Raw genomic sequence first — 19,061 nt, 5'->3', positions numbered from 1 at the left:
GTTTCAAGGCATCTTTTTTCTAATTGTTTGAAATCTCTCCAATATTTCATGTTCTCTTTGAAGTGTGAATATCAGCTTTAAACACAGCAATATCACAATAATTTTAATGAGATATGCACAGACATATTCAATTTCTATTTGATAGTCCTTCTCTTAGAAACGTTGTATTATCCCATTTGACCATACACAGCACTGAGAATTCCTGTTGAGGCAGTGATCTTCAATGACCTTTGTTTACAGGTTTACTATGCTGCACCTATCTCTATTTTAAAAAATTGATTTCTCTACTCTATGGTGATTAAGGGAACTTTTGATTTGTTTTAATTTTTTCATACCCAACATTGTTACCTGCAAAGGTTTTGTAACCTTATTTGTATGATTAATTATACCATAGATGAACACAAAGCCAGAAAATAATTCCCTCTGAGAGATCCCTTCACTTGGGGCAATTGGTATCTTCCCAGAAATGAGTACCTTTTGACATCTGCTTCTGAGGTTCTCCCTAATACACTTAGTATACTGATTAATTCCATGTATTACACTTCAGTGTCATACATTGTCAAAACAAATAATCTGAAAGATCCATGTGAACCATGTCAACATGCATCATTAAATGGCCTGTTATAACAGTCTTACATGAACTGGTAGAGTTTACCACTTCTGTTTATTCTAATTGTCATTTGTCAAAACCATCCATGGAATTAGAATAATTTTTAATATTTTGGATATGCTAGTTGTAAATCTGTACTAACAGTTGCATTAAAAATATGTTAAAATTAATTGATTTTTAATAGGTAAAAAAATACATATACATATTCTTCCTGAATGTTTTCTGTGAATCAATGAAAAGATTAGCAGTTAGAATATTTTTTCATAGGGCTGATAAAAATACCACAGAACAAAACTGTGTCATAATATGCTAGCTTGGATTTCTCTAGCTTCAAGTACAGTAAATTCACGAATACAAGCCGCACTGATTATAAGCCGCATCTCTGGGTCTTGGCAAATATTTCGGTTTTTGTCCATAGATAAGCCGCACCCGAATATAAGCCGCTTTGTCGTTCGCAGCGAGGACCCGCGTGCAATTAGTAACAGAACCGCGGGAGGGCGGGGTTTACTGGCTGAGCTAAGGCTGTGCAGGCTCGGCCCGCTAGGGGCCGCTGACGGGGCCAGGTGGGCCAGCACGGTGCTGCAGCTCGGGGCCGGCCGCCGCTGCCACTGGGCTCGGTCACCCCGGGTCGGCGCTGCCCCGCGGTGGCAGGCAGGGACGGAGCTTCCCCTGCTCCTACGGCAGCGGCGGCGGGCGGGGACGGAGCTTTCCCGCGCCCGTGGCGCCGGCGGCGGGCAGGGACGGAGTTTCCCCGCTCCTGCCGCGGCGGCGGCGGGCGGGGACAAAGCACCCCGTCGGCTCCCCGAGCCACGGCAATGGCTGCGCGGGGCTCGCGTCGGCTCCCCGGGCCGCGGCAGGGGCGGCGCGGGCTTCTCCCTCCCTCCCCGGGCCGCGGCAGGGGCGGCGCGGGCTTCTCCCCCCCTCCCCGGGCCGCGGCAGGGGCGGCGCGGGCTTCTCCCCCCCTCCCCGGGCCGCGGCAGGGGCGGCGCGGGCTTCTCCCCCCCTCCCCGGGCCGCGGCAGGGGCGGCCCGGGTCCCCCCTCTCCTCCCCGGGCCGCGGCAATGGCGGCGCTGGGCCCCCCCCCCGTCTCTCCCCTGGGCTGTGGCAGAGGAGGAAAGAGAGCTCTCCCGCCTCTCTCCCCGCCCCCCGTGCTGCCTACAGGGAGCTCCACCCGCGGTGCAACAAAGTAGCGATTTGTAACAATCGCAAAATGCCGACTTTGCAGCTGCTCGGCTCAGCACTCTGGCAGGCACTTCTGAGGTTGTATTAGCCGCTCCTGATTATTAGCCGCATTTCTGGTTTAGGAGCAAAATCTTAGTCAAATTGGTGCGGCTTGTATTCGTGAAATTACTGTACTTAAAACTTAATCAATATGCTACTTACAATATATGTGAATATCAATTAAAATTAAAATAGTCCAGAAATGCTGTGTGATTAATTAGCAACAAGAAGTATTTCTATACCCTTTATCCATATTTCTCCCTACTTAACTTAAAACTTGTGAGAAAACAAAAATTTACAGAATTATCTTGCATTTACGACCAAATACATGCTCTACCCTTACTCCCACCAGTGTCACATATTCCAGCCCCCAATTGCTACTTGTCAAGACATTTCACTTACCCTCAGTCTGGTCCCTGATGCTCTAAAGTGCGGCATGACAGGAGATGTGTATATACAGAAAGATACATACACACAGAGGCATCCTAAAACACACCTATGTATATATATACTTCCTTCACAATTCATACTTTTTTATAAATTTGGATGTTTTACTTGAACTTATGTGTGCAAACATGTTACAAGTTCATAATTCCTAAACCAGTGAACGAATCCTAGTCATGATGCTCTGGGTTTTTAATATTTAGTATTTAGTGTTTGGTATCAGCAACCTTAACACATATCAGCATGTCTTCTGTAGTTGTAGTAATCACAGTAAAATCAGAATGATAATTTGGTCATTGGTTATGTCTTTTGCTTAATATTTGTGGTTAAATTCAAAGGATGGAGAGAAGGCTTTATTTTACAGAGGCCAAAGTTCAGTAACAATATAATAAAACATTGTCAAAGCAAACTTTTCATGACGAAATTTCTAGTAAAATCTCACTTCTTTAATGTTCTCTTATAGCAAAGCAATGTTAGAGAACTAAGCTCCCATAATACTGAAGAATTATCAGAATACATTGGATTATATTTTAATTTCAATCAAGATAACATCATCTATTTGATGCTGATTTAAGAATACACACTCAAAACAACTGAAACCTAAATCAATAATGAAGAACATGTGTTTCCCTGCACTTCTGTTTTTAGTGATTCATTTGTAAACTGCGTAGAAAGAAAATTAAGAGAATGTGTTGTCACATACCATGTTCTTTGAATGGAATGAAGTTTGTATTTGATATTACAGCATTCTTTTCAGTGTAAAGTTTTGGTGAAATTTTTTGAGTGGCCAGGCAGCCCTGAAGGTATATCAGCTAAAACTAACTTTTGAAACCTGTAATTCCACAAGTAGAACTGGTTTATCAGCTCTCAGAACTGAATCAAAACAACTCAGTTTCTCTACTTTTTTTTCTTAGTAGTAGAATTTTGTGGCCTAGTTCTTGTGTTTGTAACTTCTTTTGCCATTGAAAAACTCTGCAGAAAGAAGCTATTTAAAGAAGTTTCTAAATATATTTACCAGTCGCTATAAATGCGCCATCATTTTCACATACATTAATATATCTTAAATTGCATGTCATGTTAACATGTGTTAGAAAACTCCTTACAGCAGAAGACAGTAAATACATTCTCTACTCACATTACCGTCACATGAAAATGCGAGATGTTTCTGCCCTACAACATCCAGACGTTCTTGCTGTTTCAATAACTAAGAAAACAAACAAACAAACAAACAAACAAACAAACAAACAAACAAACAAACACAATAATTGCAGAAGGCCAGATCCTAACAATAGCAAATGTCACCTGTTTGCATCACGAACAAGATTAGGCACAGAGAAAGCTGAAGAGAAAACTGCATCACTGAAGTCAATAGCAAAACCTATGCTACTTCAATACTCAGGAGTTTGAACTGAGAGTTTAAAAGTAAATAAGCATATATAATTAAAGCTGAAACTAGACAAGTTGATTTTTCAAGGAAATGAAAGGAACTGCTCTCCAAAATTGAAAAAGAAATCAAGTTTTCAAAATTACTTTTCATATACTGTCAAGTACAGGTTCTCACAGCATTGCATTTATTCTTTTGCTACATGGTTCCTGCAAGCCTGTGAAATCAGTATGTGCAAAAAAATCTGTGTGTTAAGGTAAGCCTGAAGAGGACATGTTCAGAATCTTGCAAACGAGATGACTAATATACATGAAACCATCAGACTCAATATCCTGAGGCATGAGCATACTGTCACCACTGACTGATGACTCAGAAGTGCAAATGTTTCCTTCAATCTAAAAACATTAATGTGGGAGAAAGACAGATGTTACTAAGGAATACAGGACTTACTCTACAAGGATGAAAATTATTTCTCTTCCTGCATGTACTCAGCAGTACAGGAAAAAAAAAAAAAGAAAAGTAATAAATGCTTCTCATTAAGTAAATTTCTGTTTGTTACTCCTCCTATTATATACGATTTGTATTGCTGTAAACTATCCTCTCCATGCTGTTACAGAGCTAAAAGCTGAACCAACCCATTTTCCATTAGCTGTTTGGAACAGTATTTACCTAGAGACTGAAGCAATGAAGCTCTTTTACAACTACAAGTAGTTTAACTAAACGTATTTTTTTTTGTACCTTGCCTATATTGTCTAATCTGATACTTATCTTCAGTTTTTCATCACTTGGATTTATTTTCTCCAGCATAAACAAAGCACATTTAATCTCCAGGAGACAGTATTACAACTGCTAAATAAAGGAGCACAAGGTAATTGTGTAATACTATTTCAGATCCAAATACACTTTGGCCAGTATGTCTCTTCCTTTGATATATATGATGCACATTTCCAATTTTTACCACGTTTACAAAGCTTACTGTCTATTTGTGTCTGTGTTCAAATAAAACTGCTGACTGAGATCTACCAGCAGTTTATCTTGTTACCACTGATTTTATCTTCCTCCTGCCTTTTTCACAATTAGTACTGCATATTTTGAGATTAAATCTGTCTGGAATATGCTCTATTCTATTGAACAATCTGCAAACAACAGAGAACAGCGGCATGGTACTGTCACCACTTGGAATGTAGTAGGCTGATAATTTTGCTCATAGAAGGCTCACAGGGATGCAGAAGAAGCATGACATTTTCTTGAAATAAGCTAATATAAACATCTGAAAGGTAGATTTTAAGGTTATTGCTGAGGGGCAGATTGGCCACATGCAAAGACTGTTTATACAAACGGCGTGCAAAACTGCATATACTAGAATGTTTCTTGGGAAGAAGAAATATTTAATGTTCATTCTAATTACCAATCTCTATGAAATATATTGAATGAGAAATATCTGAACTTTCAATCAGTGTAGAACAACAAATACATTTTCAAAAATTTCTGAAGTGAACCTGGAGTTTGACTATCTGGAAATATAATTTCCTTCAATTCTATCAGGCACTTCCATAAAAGAGGTCTTTCTCTGCAAGCAGTGCCTATCATAATTTCTAGCAATTTCTCTCAAGTCTAATTAAAAAAAAGTCACTTTGACAGCTCATTCCACCAGATGGAACTGTTCATAATTCATTTGTAAATGTTCTTATTCAGACATTAGCACATATATTATACACAGCGTGCAGAGTATATATATGCTGAGTCCATCACCAAGACAAAATAACAGAGCTACTAAGCACCCTAAACTTTTTCTAGACAAATTTAACTAAAAAAAAAAAAAAATAAAAGAGGGAAGACCAAATTTTAGTGATAAATTAATTTAGAGCAGAATAATCAATGTGTCCTGTTTGGTTAACTGTTTAGTTTTTTCTCCTCAGAAGACTGACTACTCCTTAGCATCCAATATTTTGCTTTTTAAATGTTTCAAAGCTGAATGTTGTTTAAGGTATTGCCTGAATAATAAGGATTGGTAATAGGCATTTTGGAACAGGAAATAATTGATTAATGCCATGAAAAGAAAAGAGTATTTCTTAACAATCAACATGCATACATTCTTCCTGTGATACTCAGTAGCTTTCTGACTATTTTCTATTTTCTATGGAAACTTGCATCTTTACTGTGAAATTATGCAGCATACTTTACAAAAGCAAAGAGTTGAGATCAAGAGTCAAATGCTTAATGAAGATTAAGTGAAAAATATCTGATTATATCTAACTAATTAATAAAGGAAGTTTCTTGCACAGTGAACAGGGGAGGCGAGAAAAGAATCTCCACCATGAAAAGGGATAGTCCTACCAGCTCATGCTGGAATTTTGTGTATAAGATGACAACAATAAATTCTCTCAAGCAGACTCATCCTCTGTTCTCTATGGATAGACCTTATACTGAAGATGGATCTCTTGAGTGAGGGAGCTTCTAATCACTTTTAAGCAGGTCCTTTGCCAGAGGCATGAAAGCTCTGCTTGGACAAAGTAGGGAATCAAGACATTTTGATCTGCAATTTTTTAAAAAACTATTTCTTAAGTGCTAACAAAATCAGGAAAAAATGCAGACATCAAATTATTGTGATTTCATTGGTAATAACTGCACATAACAAGTCTCTAATATACACTAGCTTGTTTGAGAAAGTGACTTGAAAGATGCAATTTACACAACTTGTGCATTGAAAAAATATAGTCTTTGATTCTACGTAACACTTATGGAGATCAGGTAGACAATGACAGTCAGTAATGTTCACCTAGAAGCTAAGACTTCTTGTATCTACTAAATGTTTTATGTACATTCCTTGGGAAATTATGGCATTTTTTCTGAATGTTTTCCTGCATTTTATTAGTATTTAAAAATGTTTCAAAAATAAATGAGATATATGTTATATAGTATCTATAATAATACATAAAATAAATTAATGCATATATTATAGCATAATACTGAAAAATATTATAAGAATTCTTAAGCATCTCTTTTAAGGAACACTAATATTTTACTTAAATGTTATTAATATTTAGTATTCAGAATTTATCTCATTAAAATCTATTCACAACAAAAACATCACATTTTAGTATCATTTTATTTGTATAAAGCTGTGAATGACAGCATGATGAACAAGCTCCATCTCCCAAAGATAAAACGAAGCTCAAGAAGTGGATGAAAGTGAACCAAATGGCTGTCTACTTTTGTAGATCACTCTATTTAGGTGCTTATTGCTATAAGCTGACTGTGTCTAATTTGAAAAGGAATATTCTACATTGACATGCTTGTAAATGTATCCCCAACCAGCACAGATGGCATAAAATGCTTAATGTTGTTTTCACACGACATGTCATGCTGTGGGAAGATATGGCTGGAATAAATACATTTTATTTTGTCTTCTGACATTTTTCCATATTATTTAATTATTTGAAGAATAGTTTACAAGAGAACTTCAGTATGAGGGAGGTTTATTATATACTCACAAGTGACTTCAATACTTTGTCAAAAATGAAAATATATTTGTATGGCCTGTAAATAAGATAATATTAGGTGGCACTTGATTTAGCTTTTGTATTTTGCCAAGGTGATTATGAGCTTACCTTCTCCTTCATATACATATTCTGAACAGTCTACGTAATAAGCAATTATTCAGATATCAGTGGATAAATTCAGAAATTTTTTCTTTCACTGAAAGAGAAAGTCAAGAAAAATTTTACCCTATTTTCACTATGTCTATTGACGACAGAAGAAAGAAACTGACAATAGTTACATGCAGAAGCGGAAAGAAAAAAGGACAGATTCTATGTCAACTCTGTGCAGATGCAGAGGAATCAAGTACAATAACCTATTACATGCAGTAGTCAAGTAATAGCATTGCACAGATACTTTTTTTTTTTATTGCAGAACAAAGAGCCTGAGTTCATGCATCACTGAATGTGAGGCAGCAGCTTCCCATCAGGGACTGGCTCTTGGGGAACCCACAGGCAAAACAATGCAAACTGTAATTAGAATACTTTTCTCTCCCATTCTGGGAATAAACAATCTTTTCATTGTTCATGTTTACACAAATAACAAAATGCTCAGCTGCATTTCAGTAACTAAAGACGATACAGTAGCAGTCTTGTTATAAATAATATATATGCCAATGTAATTTAGGTTTTCTAATTAATGTAGAAATTCTTTAAGTGTTTTCAGCCTCTTGAATTGTTCAAGCATGCATTTTCTGCATACTATAGGACTTAGATTCTGTAATGTCTTTTCTGCTTAAATATTTTCAATTAAATGATATTAAAAGACCACTTTCAAAATGGTCATACTTTGAACTTCCTTTTTCACAGCTTTCTAACTTTATTAGCTAACATATTAGCTAATATGCTGGGGAAGTAGTAACAAAAAAAATCTTCTTGTCTGACTTCAAGTAATAGCTACAGAATTTCTCGATTTTATTTTGATCCAATAAAAAAATAGCAGCAGCATTTGTATTCCTTACAATTATAATTACTTCAGTAATGGAAGTATTTGCATTTTAAGCTAGACCTCTCCTGTTATGTTTCTTCCTTACAAGCCCTGTCTACCTTTAAATTCATTATTTACTTAAAGAGACAAAACACATGGGGAAATTTAATATGTAATAGCAACACACTGCCTATTTATAAATAGATGCTATATTTCAGAAACGAAAAACAAAGCTATTAATATTTAATTATGACTCTCAATTATGTCTCTAACATACTGTAAAGGTACTTCACTAGCTGAGGATGAGTTAGGAGATCTAGTACACTTCATCTGAGTTTTATGATCATTGTGTTTGGAATACATGTATCATAACAACAACATGTACCTGTATGATGACTAACACCATCTAATATTAGATGAATAATAAAAAACTAATTGCAGTTACACAGCACGGTCAGTTTGATGTGAAAGAAATTAGTTCATTATTTAGACTTTGTGTGGGTGAGAAGAATGACCATTCCATTGAACAATCAAATGAAACCAACAAAGAGTGTGCTTTTAAAATCTTTACCACATACGACAAGCAAAATAAAGATTCATATACAGGCAAAGATTTAAACTATTTTGGTTAACTACAGCATATGTGCTTCTTCAGGAGAAGGCATGCAACAACACCATAGGTACTAGTTTATTTTCTTCAACATTATTATCTTTATTTTAGAATACACCTGACAAAATGGATGAAGACATCAAAAGGGCATAGGATGGAGTCTTTCTGGAACACAAGTCAGCCTTGAATGGATTTTTATCTCCTGTTACCATGTATCTTTTACCATATATGATAAAATTTCAATGTAGAGAGATCTTTGAGAGAGCTTCCTGACAAATCTGACTTGGCTAGAATTATGAGTAATTTTGAATCCATTAATCCCTAGTTCAGCTGATAGAAGTGACAGATACCTTTAGAACATGAAAAAAAGAAAAAAAAAAGGGTGTTTCTCTCTTAAAATATTTATTCCATTCTCAGTTTTTGAGCAAAAGAGAATTTGTAGATGTCATGAATTTAAATTTGAATTACAGAATTTTATAAAAATACTTCTGCTTTCTGGCCAAAGATTGTAGACTTTGGGGATGTAAAATCACATATCTAATCCTATGTTTCAGTAACAGAAAAGGGAACTTGATTGTCAAAGAATGGAAGTAGCTCCTCAAGACATGAGGCCCATGGTTTATTTTCTGAGGTCCTCTTCAGGCAACATAGCTGAAGGCAAACCAGCTACATATGGGAGAAAGAGTATTTTAGTATATAATACTGAATTTCATACAGTATCTCAGACAAGCTACTGTGACCATGTACAAGGATGTGCATGTGCCTCCTGAAGTAGGTTGAGTGTAAATTTGGCTTCAAGCCTAGTGATACACAGCTCTGAATCTCAACCAGGAATGACTGGTAGGAGGAACATAGCTTTTAGTTTATCATTTCTTAATTTAACAGCAAAAATAAATTAGATTTCTTTATGTTCATAGTCATGTAAGATGATTTTGCAATTAAAAAAATTATATGTTGTTAAGTCTTGAAGTCATCTTAAAGCTGAATTCTCCTTCAGGGCAAAAAAATTTAAAGATCACTTTCTCTTTCACTTTTTATCTCTTAAAAACCAGATCTGGATCTTCTTAAAAAAGATGTCATTGCAATAAAAATTGGGAAGATGATTATCTTCATCTTATAAATTTTAAACTATATGAAACAAATTGAACTAAGGAGAGACATTCAAGTTCAGAAATTAGAAAGAGATGCTGGCAGCTTCTCCTGTACCTATAAAAAGGACAGAGAATCACCCAGCACACTGAAACACTCAGGGTTTCTTCTCAGATTGACAGGACTTATATCTGCATTACCTACTTCACAATGAAACTGCTCTGATCATTATATTATGCATTAGCCTAGGTTTTATGCATTGGTTTGTGTTTTCTCATTCTTGCTCTGGTTTACATCAGTTACTTAAATGTTTGCTGACACAGGTAAGATGTGGAATGTTCAACTCTAAACAAAAAACATAAAACATTGAAACTCAAGTTCTTGCAGTAAGAAATATTTTTATGCAGTATAGTATAATAATATTATTGTAGTAAGTAGAATAACACATGAAAAAAACCCTTAAAAAACATTGTCAAAAGATATTGCAGTTCAGATCTGCCTTCTGTTTTCACAGAGAAATTCAAATCCATACTTCCTAGGTTTTGGTGGGCACTTTAACAAATAGTTCTGGGGAATAATAACTAATAATAACTAATCATAACTAATCATAATTTTATGATTTAGTCCCTTACTTATTAATTATTTTCTATTTTTCTCAAAAAACTAGTTAGCAAAATAAAGTTAGCCAATAGTTAACATGGAAAAAAAGCACAGGCTTTCATAAAGGTCTCAGTACTTTCACTACTTTGTTCCACAAGAATAACAACATCTAATATGATATAAATATTTGTTCACACCATCTTCTATGCTCTAGGCTTAATTCCATTTGCCCTGGAGTCAATTAAAATCACTGATATCAGTAGATCTAAAATATTGATTTCTGCATATAGTAAAAATTACAGCAATAAGTACATAATTATCTGCTTACATTATAGCCCTTCAAGCAGAATCTAGAATATGAATCAATATGAATCAAACTCATGGGTTGACTACTGTTATTCATATACCTTACTTGTTGTTCACTGCAAAGCACTTGAGGTGTTTGGTGAATCAGCATAAAACCTATATAAAACTCAAAAGACTTTTGATGTGTTTTTAATTCCTGATGAGCAAAAGCTGATGATTTTACTTTAGGTATTTGCTGAGATTTATTTGAATTTAAAACTCTGACTTGCAGCTCAGGAGGCAGTCTCTCAGAGTTGTTATTTTCTCACTGTTCTAACTTTCAGTTTCGTCATGGAAGTGGAAACTAATAATAATGACAATATTTATTTTTTATAATTTATTTTAAATAATTTAATAATAATTGAAATATTATTCTAGTTTTAAAAATCATTATAAAGCACTTGAATTCAATAGCTCTATCAACCTCCATCTTTTCCCAATTAATGAAATCTATAACTCTAGTGTACTTTGAACAGGTGGAGTCAGTCTCGAAATGCCAAAGAATTTCTAAGCCTTGGATATACAGTGTAGTTCTTAAAATACAAAAGCTGGACTGTAAAATGTAGCAGGAAAATGTAGAAGCCAGATAGACAATGGCCTCATGCACCTAGGAAACGCTTTGGTACAGTATCAAACCAAGATTAATTGCTTATTCAAGTTTATTTTCAGTTTTCAATTTGAGTAAATGCAACTCCAGTCTCTAATATTTTGTCCAAGCACAGAGCAAACTGTGCAGTTTAGCTAATTTTTCTGGGAAGTGCATAGTCAATCATTTCATTATTGAACCTGTGGTTCTCTGAAGTCTAGCAAAAAGGGTCTTTCTTTTAAAATGATTATTGATTCAGAGAATAGACCAGATTACACTTTGATAATATGAATTATATCCTCTAATAGCACATGTAGACCTTCAGTTAGGAGAACTGAATCACCAATTCTATGCACAGTCCTGTGACTCTGTTGTGATGACTAACTTGGCCACTTCAGTTAATTAAAAGGCTATACAAATTGTTCATTTATGGGCTGATCCAATTCTCATTAAAGTTAAAATCAATGAGAATCCTTCCTGGGTCTAACTGTTCTCCAGTTGCTAAGTTAGGAAGGATATTATGACCTAAGTTTCGAAAACCATTAACACTGTAAGAGATGGGCGACATAGCTATGAGAACAATAACATAAGAAATTTAGTAATCAAGTGCTAAAGAGTTATGCAGCCTAAATTAGTCATTTTCTTTAGTAAGTCCCATCTGAAGTAGCCCTATTCCTTCTTTCTCTGGTGGTCCCCTACTTGCACTTCTAAAGGAAGCCCACAAAACCCACTAACTCTGCAGTTACAACCATCCACTGCAGAAAAGAATTCTCTGGACTGCAGTGCCACCCAGAGCAGGCACCAAGTGCAGGGGGAAAAAAAGAGGGCAATAAATTAGTCTACTGGTAACACAATGGGGTGTTTTAAAAAATACATTGCATTCATCACATAGATGTAGGCTTTCAAGTTTTTTGTGCAGTTAATTTTCTGGTTTGTGGAATCCAGTAGAGCTTATTTAAAGTTAAAAGAACTTTGGTTAGTTAGTGAAAAAGAAGAAATGGTCCAGTCATTCCAAAGAAAAACTGAGACAATTTTTTTTAAAAAAGTAGTGATTTCACAAATTGAAGCTTTGCCCAGCTATTGTTTCCAGCTTAGAATGGAATTCAGTTATCTGGATTTGAGCAAAATAAAATAATTTGGCTTAATTTTTTTTTTTTAGAATGTACTTTCTGATAACCTATTCCACAAGTTGTCACAATGCACCCTGAAAAAGTTCAATAGCACATACACTGGGAAATCTGTAGTTTTTAAAGTACATTAATTTCACGAATACAAGCCACACTGAGTATAAGCCGCATCTCTGGGTGTTGGCAAACATTTCGTTCTTTGTCCATAAATAAGCCGCACCTGAATATAAGCCGCTCTGTCGTTCGCAGCGAGGACCTGCGTGCAACAAAGTCGCCAAATAGTAACAGAACTGTGGCATGGCAGGGGGTTTACTGGCTCAGCTAAGGCTGTGCAGGCTCGGCCCGCTCGGGGCTGCCGACGGGGTCAGGTGGCCCAGTTCGGTGGGGCCGCTCAGCGGGGTCGCTCGGGGCTGGCCACCGCCTCTGGGCTCGCTCGCCGCAGCCCGGCGCTGCCCCACAGTGGTGGGCAGGGACGGAGCACACCTGCTCCTGTGGCAGGCAGGCACGGAGCCCCCCCCCGCTCCCGCAGTGGCGGTGGCAAGCGGGGGCGGAGCCTGCCTGCTCCTACCGTGGCAGGCGGGGGCAGGAGCCCCCTGCTTACCCCACGGGCCACGGGGATGCAGCACGGAGCCCCCACCTCCTCCCCGAACTGTGGGGATGTCAGCACAGAGTCCCCCGCCTCTCCCCCGCCTGAAGGAGGGAACTCCCCTGCCTCCCTCCCTCCCCCCGTGCTGCCGGCGCTGAGCTGGCCCCACCCGCCGTGCAACACAGTAACCAATTTGTAACAACCACGAAATCCTGGGTTTTACTAGCAGGTGCTCGGCTCGGCACCCTGGCTGGCACTTCTGGGGCTGTAAATGTCAGAAAATTATTCACATATTAGCCGCTCCTGAGTGTAAGCTGCATTTCCGGTGTGGGAACAAAATTTTAGTCAAAATGGTGCAGCTTGTATTCATGAAATTACTGTAATAGTTGATAAATTTATTATAACAGCATGATAAATATTATGATGATAACATACTCAAGTATATTTCATTGAAGAGTATATAATATCCTACGTATGCATTACCTTAAAAATGTGCAATTTTATGTAATTTTTGTTCACAAGCCATTTTAAAAATAGTTTTATACTATTTTTGCTTTAGAAATTTTAGGTTATATAACACACAGGGGAAGCAGATAAACTCTGATTTAGATCTATATATTGTATATACAATACTTATATATTAGTTTCAAAATGATGATGATTCTGATGACACACAATCTGCTTAGGTTGACCTGTTATTTTTGTTTGCACAGAGTTAGTGTTATATAGCTCTGACCACAAAGAGATGCATTGCACATTATAGAATGGAAAAAGTTCATTCATGTGCTTTTCTGAACCTTAAGACTGATGGACTTCTGCAAATAAGGAGTTTTCGTTCCCATTGCACTCATCCAGTTGTGACTACATGCCCCATTGTTTCACTTCTGACCATTTTTCTGTTTTTCTGTCAGATTATTTTTGCTTTGGAGAAATTTTAGGTATTAGAAGTAATAATAAGTAAAGAAAATTATTTTGAGTTAATTTATGGGACAAAAAAAGCCCCAACAACAACAACAACAAAGACAGAAACTCTAAAACCTGACCAAGCCTCTTGTTGTATCAAGGGTTAAAGCATCCAGACAGTTTCCACCCAGCATGCAATTCAGTGTTCTCTCACCGACATAATTCTGTGTTCATGACAATAAAAAACATAACTGCTTACTTTGTTCAACAGTTATATCTCAATATACATTTAAGTTCTGAAAATAAATTATCCTCAAAGCATTTACAAGATTTTTATTCTACTGTTAGGTATCATAAAAATGATCAATAGTACTTCTTTACATTTATTTGAAAGAATTAGCTCTTCTAACATGAAAGTCAGTCCAATTTCATTTCTAAAAAGAAACGAAATCAGAGAGCTTACTTGAAAAACAAAAAAAGTGTAAGCATTACTTTGCCAATGTTATAGATACACAGTGAGTGGTCAGACGATGAAATCTACAAATGTATGAGAATTCTTGATGCAGGTTTATCACAAATTTTCACATCACTGGATTAGTTCAGAAAGAATAGCATGAAAAAAGCCTTTTGGGGGCCTATCAGGTTATTTCTTTAATGAAACAGGCCTATATCAATAAAGACACTAAATTTGCAGCTTCATCTGGACTCCATAGGTGTGTGATAGTTCTAGCTTATGCTAGAGAGAGAAGCTGAGAGAATTTTATTACAGCAGATAAAACAAAATACAGAGAAAACAACTGCAGTGGAAAGTTACAATAAACCAAATAGAAAAGAAGTTCTCAGGATAGCAATGATAAAATCTTTGGTCAAAGCACATGAATGCTCATTTAGAAATTTGGACTTGCAAAGGGGCTGAAATTTTGTATAGATTTTGCTGAAAACTTTGTACAAAATAATTTCAATTGGTCCAAGCACCAGGAATCTGTTTTTCCCCTGCCAATGTAATTCCAAGCAATTCATGCATTAATGGCACACTTCATTTTGGGTAAGCTGAGCCTGACAGATAAACTGCTGCCCACAGATGCCCATTATATCCATTAAATACCCAATCCTCACTGAAAGCAGTTCCCCCCATCAAGTTCACCAGTATGGCTGCACCTGCAATCCTTTCCTAACTAACTTCTGTTAGAATGAAGCAGGTTAACAGAAAGATTAAAATTCTGAATTATTTAACAGACTTGGGACAAGGAATAATGATAGATACAAGTACATCAACTTTCAAGCAGTTTGGCAAAGGTTCCTCATTTGTCTTCTATAGAACCATCTTGATCTCATTTGGCTGCAGCCATAAAAGAAGCTACCTCTATTTATAAATTGGACATATAAACTTTTGTACACCTACAGAGAAGAAGAATTCTTTGCAGTTAAGTGCCACCATAAGCTTCTGTCCATGCTGATATTTTGTATATGAATTAGTGTACATATGTGTACACAGAAAATTTTATGAAAGCAACCTTTAAAATGCTTTTTCTTCAATGTATAATGAACTGCACTTAAATGCAATTTATTTTCACTCAACTGAAGACAGGAAAGTCTTAAATGGAGACTTAAATGGATAGTCTTAAGTGTATCGTCTTAAATTGATAGTCTTAAGGGGTCTATTAATTTTAAAATAGTATCTTTCTTAAAGAAAGTCCACATTGCAAGTGGACCATCATCTCAGATCTGCATAATTAAAAACTTCCATGAAGAACATGGCTATAAATATCCTGTTGCCTGCCTCATTTAAATCTTTCCTTTGCATTCTAATCAGATAGAAACAGGATCCAATTCCCAATTTGAAAAATAAACACATTAAAGAAAATTAGTTTAGGCATCATTACAGTGTACATACACGAGTGTCTACAATTTTTTTTTAATGGACACTTGCTATACAGCATTTAAGTACTAACTGTAATTTCTCTGTGTGGCTAATTTGACCACACATATTGCAAACTGTTTTCATTTTCCTTTATTGTCCTCTAATGAGCTCATCAAGAGTATATAATTAGTGCAGAAAAACTGCATAACATAGGCTCTGCCCTAAAGCAGCCAAGCAGAGTTCTTGACTAGCCCACTTTCCCACCGGAACTTAGTACTGTTAATGGTCCATGATCAGTAGGAAGAATATCGAGGGATATGCTCTGTTTTAAACAGCTTGTGATCTCTGGCTCGAAGCAACAGTTCTGGGGCTATTACCATCTGTACTGACACACAAATGGAAGTTGTTTTATCTCTTTTTAATGAAGCTACTGAGGTCAATTAATAATGGCTTCAGATGCCTGAAAAACACGTATGACTGAGTGACTGGATTCTACAGCAATATCTCTCTGTGCAGAAAAGTTTGAATATTCTCCACAGTAGGTAATCCTAGAATTCTCTACTAAAATCTGAACCAAGAAATAGATACGAGTTTACAAAGATACAACTTATAAAAGTAAGAAAACATTGCAGATACTTAAGGGCACAAACACATATTAATATGGTGTAATTGTCAGGTAGATTTCAGTCAGGGTAGCTTTGGAGGACTCAGTACTTGAGAGGTATCATTCTTCTCTTTCAATATACACCATATCATAACAAACCAGCCCTTTGAGAAATGGGCACCTCAAAGGCTTAAGAATCTGGTGGTTTAGATCCATATGATAAAGAGATTCTCATGTAATATCTATGTATTCATTCTAATTTTTGTGATCTATATCTTGCAGGAGAAGGCTATATTAACACAAGGAATTAGCAAGATATTTTGTTTTGTGTTTTTGTCACTCGGTTTTTGACACCACCAGCCCCCAAAATATGTGGAAAACCGTCGACATCCTGGAAACAGCATTGCAGTACTATCTTTTCTACTTCACAACAAGGCATCAACATGCCTTCTTCAAAGGAGATACAGCACAGACTCTGAATAAGCAAGTTCTTCAATACTTTCACAAGCTAAAAGTAAGATATTTCTTCCAGAAGAGTAGGGTATCATCTGTGCACACCCATTAACATAAGTGCGTGAGTGTGCACCTATATCTGTATATGTGTAAGTGTACATACACACAGGCATATGCATACGTGCAATTAATGACCATAAAATCAGTTTCCGATATCTTCCTAGTGTCAACCAATCCCAACTATTGGACAGTGCTTAATTACTGGGCACAGGAGTAACTGATGGGAATGTAAGGCAAGGAGCAATAAAAGCAAATAAAGAATGCATTGAAAAATAAGACAAAAATGTAAACTCAGTTACAGTAAAATCTGATATTACCATTCCTCTCCAATCACTTCTTATTTATTGGAGCCTGCATAGCAAAATAGCATACTCAGGAGCTTCTCTGGTAATTAGTTTATCAGGGCTCTAATCTTCTCCTGCAATTAATCATGTAAAATCTTATCACCAGTTTAATTTTAATCCCTGCTGTTCATCTTCTACAGAATAAAGTACAGATATGTATTGTGGTGGAAACAGTTTTCCACTTCAGTAAACACTTAAAATCTAAAATAAAAGTTAAAAAAAATCTGTGCACAAACTAAAATTCTTTACGAATGGCTAAAGTACCATCATAATTCACTTCCAGTGTTGCTGTAGCAGGTTAGGAGATTTCACATCACAATTAAAAGGGCTGGAAAAAGGAAAATTAACAGTAGTATAAGAATAATGAAACAGAAATAATCCTTTTGGGGTTTGCTTACATGTATTTAGATTTTTCTATGAATAAATAAATAAATGCATATATATATATACATAACAGCATATAAATTATAAAGGTTATTAAATATACATTTTTGCTAAATATCATTGAAAATTATTTACTTTGATTTTCTACAAATTGCATTTGCAAATAAAATGGCAAATATATAAAGCGAAATCAACAAATACTAAGGATATATAAATAAAAACCTAAGTTTATTGCACAACAGTAGAAAATTGTTTGTCACATTCCTTGATGATATTGCAAGCCGCACAAGATTTTAAACAATGACTCAAACAGTCATGACTTAAGAAGAAAAACAATGTCCCAGACTTATTCTACTCAGTAACAAAGCTGCTATTTAAACCGAACCAAAGAGGCCCTTCAAATAATTTTTTAAAGTAAGTAAAATTCCATAAAGTTTACAAAACACCAGTGCTTATAGAAACAGCATCAAGAGTAAAAATTCTTTGAGTTTTAATGAAGCAATATAAAGTATTTCTGTTTTCAATGCAGTTTCCTATCTAAAGCAGGAAATCTGGAGTTTATAATGTTTTCCTCATAGAAGAAAGGAGAAAAACTTCCAGATATACCTGCAAGTCCTCAGGTGTGAAAGAACATAAATACTGATGAGAACAAACTGGAAGTATAGAAAACATCCAAGTTAAATTTATACCCTTCCAGATTAATATAATTCTAGTTGCACTTCTAGATGCAGGTTAGATATACATTAGATCCAAAAAAGAAAAAAATGAAATGTCATTCTTCATTGCAATTCATCTCCATTTTTTTTTCCTGAAAGAAGAGTAATTTACTAGAAAAGAAATAACAAAAACATCTGAAAAGATATAGACACAAATCTTTACTTTTGAAATAGAAGATACTATTATACTATTTTATTTCCTGCACTGAAACACAAAGGTCATTCCTTGCCTAACTCAGCAGTTTCTTCAAAAATATTTTCCCTACAAGAATGCTGCCATTTATGTAATTTAGTGAATTAAAAGAAATTCTATATTTAGTAAGGTCTTGAAATAAAATTAACACCCCTCCAAAGACATTTGACAATAACTATTGTATGGATCAATATGTATCACTATAGATTTTCTTGTAATTTATAAGATTTAATATTTGGAATTTGTACACTTCATACAAGTTCTGTGAAAGATTCTTGATTTTCACAATGTTATTTCATTACATATGTACTCACCCAGGTGCTAAGCTTTGCATCTCAGTCCCCAGTTGTTGATGGATTTTTAAGAGCATTTCCACTTTCGGCTCATATTTAAGACTACCCAAACCACAACGCGAAATCACAAATTTGTGGTAGAGGTAAATTTCAAAAGAAGTTTCTTCTTCAAAGAATAGCA

At 35.9% G+C, this 19,061-nt stretch overlaps 1 protein-coding gene across 9 annotated transcripts in view; it reads right to left on the bottom strand.

The window, feature by feature from the left end:
- PACRG (parkin coregulated) overlaps positions 1-19,061 on the bottom strand; it is a 254,702-nt gene that overhangs the window by 95,458 nt on the left and 140,183 nt on the right. Inside the window, exon 6 of one of the 9 annotated variants that reach the window (XM_033054745.1) lies at positions 3,411-3,479. The exons of the other annotated variants lie outside the window; for them this stretch is intronic. Coding sequence (XP_032910636.1) covers positions 3,418-3,479 — 62 coding nt within the window. The 3' untranslated portion in view covers positions 3,411-3,417. The remainder of the gene's footprint in view (positions 1-3,410; positions 3,480-19,061) is intronic. 9 annotated transcript variants of the gene reach the window in all.

Source organism: Catharus ustulatus, chromosome 3 (assembly GCF_009819885.2).
Source record: "Catharus ustulatus isolate bCatUst1 chromosome 3, bCatUst1.pri.v2, whole genome shotgun sequence".
Classification (NCBI taxonomy): domain Eukaryota; kingdom Metazoa; phylum Chordata; class Aves; order Passeriformes; family Turdidae; genus Catharus; species Catharus ustulatus.
Note: the sequence above shows the minus strand (reverse complement) of the source record. Positions and strands in the feature narration are given on the sequence as shown.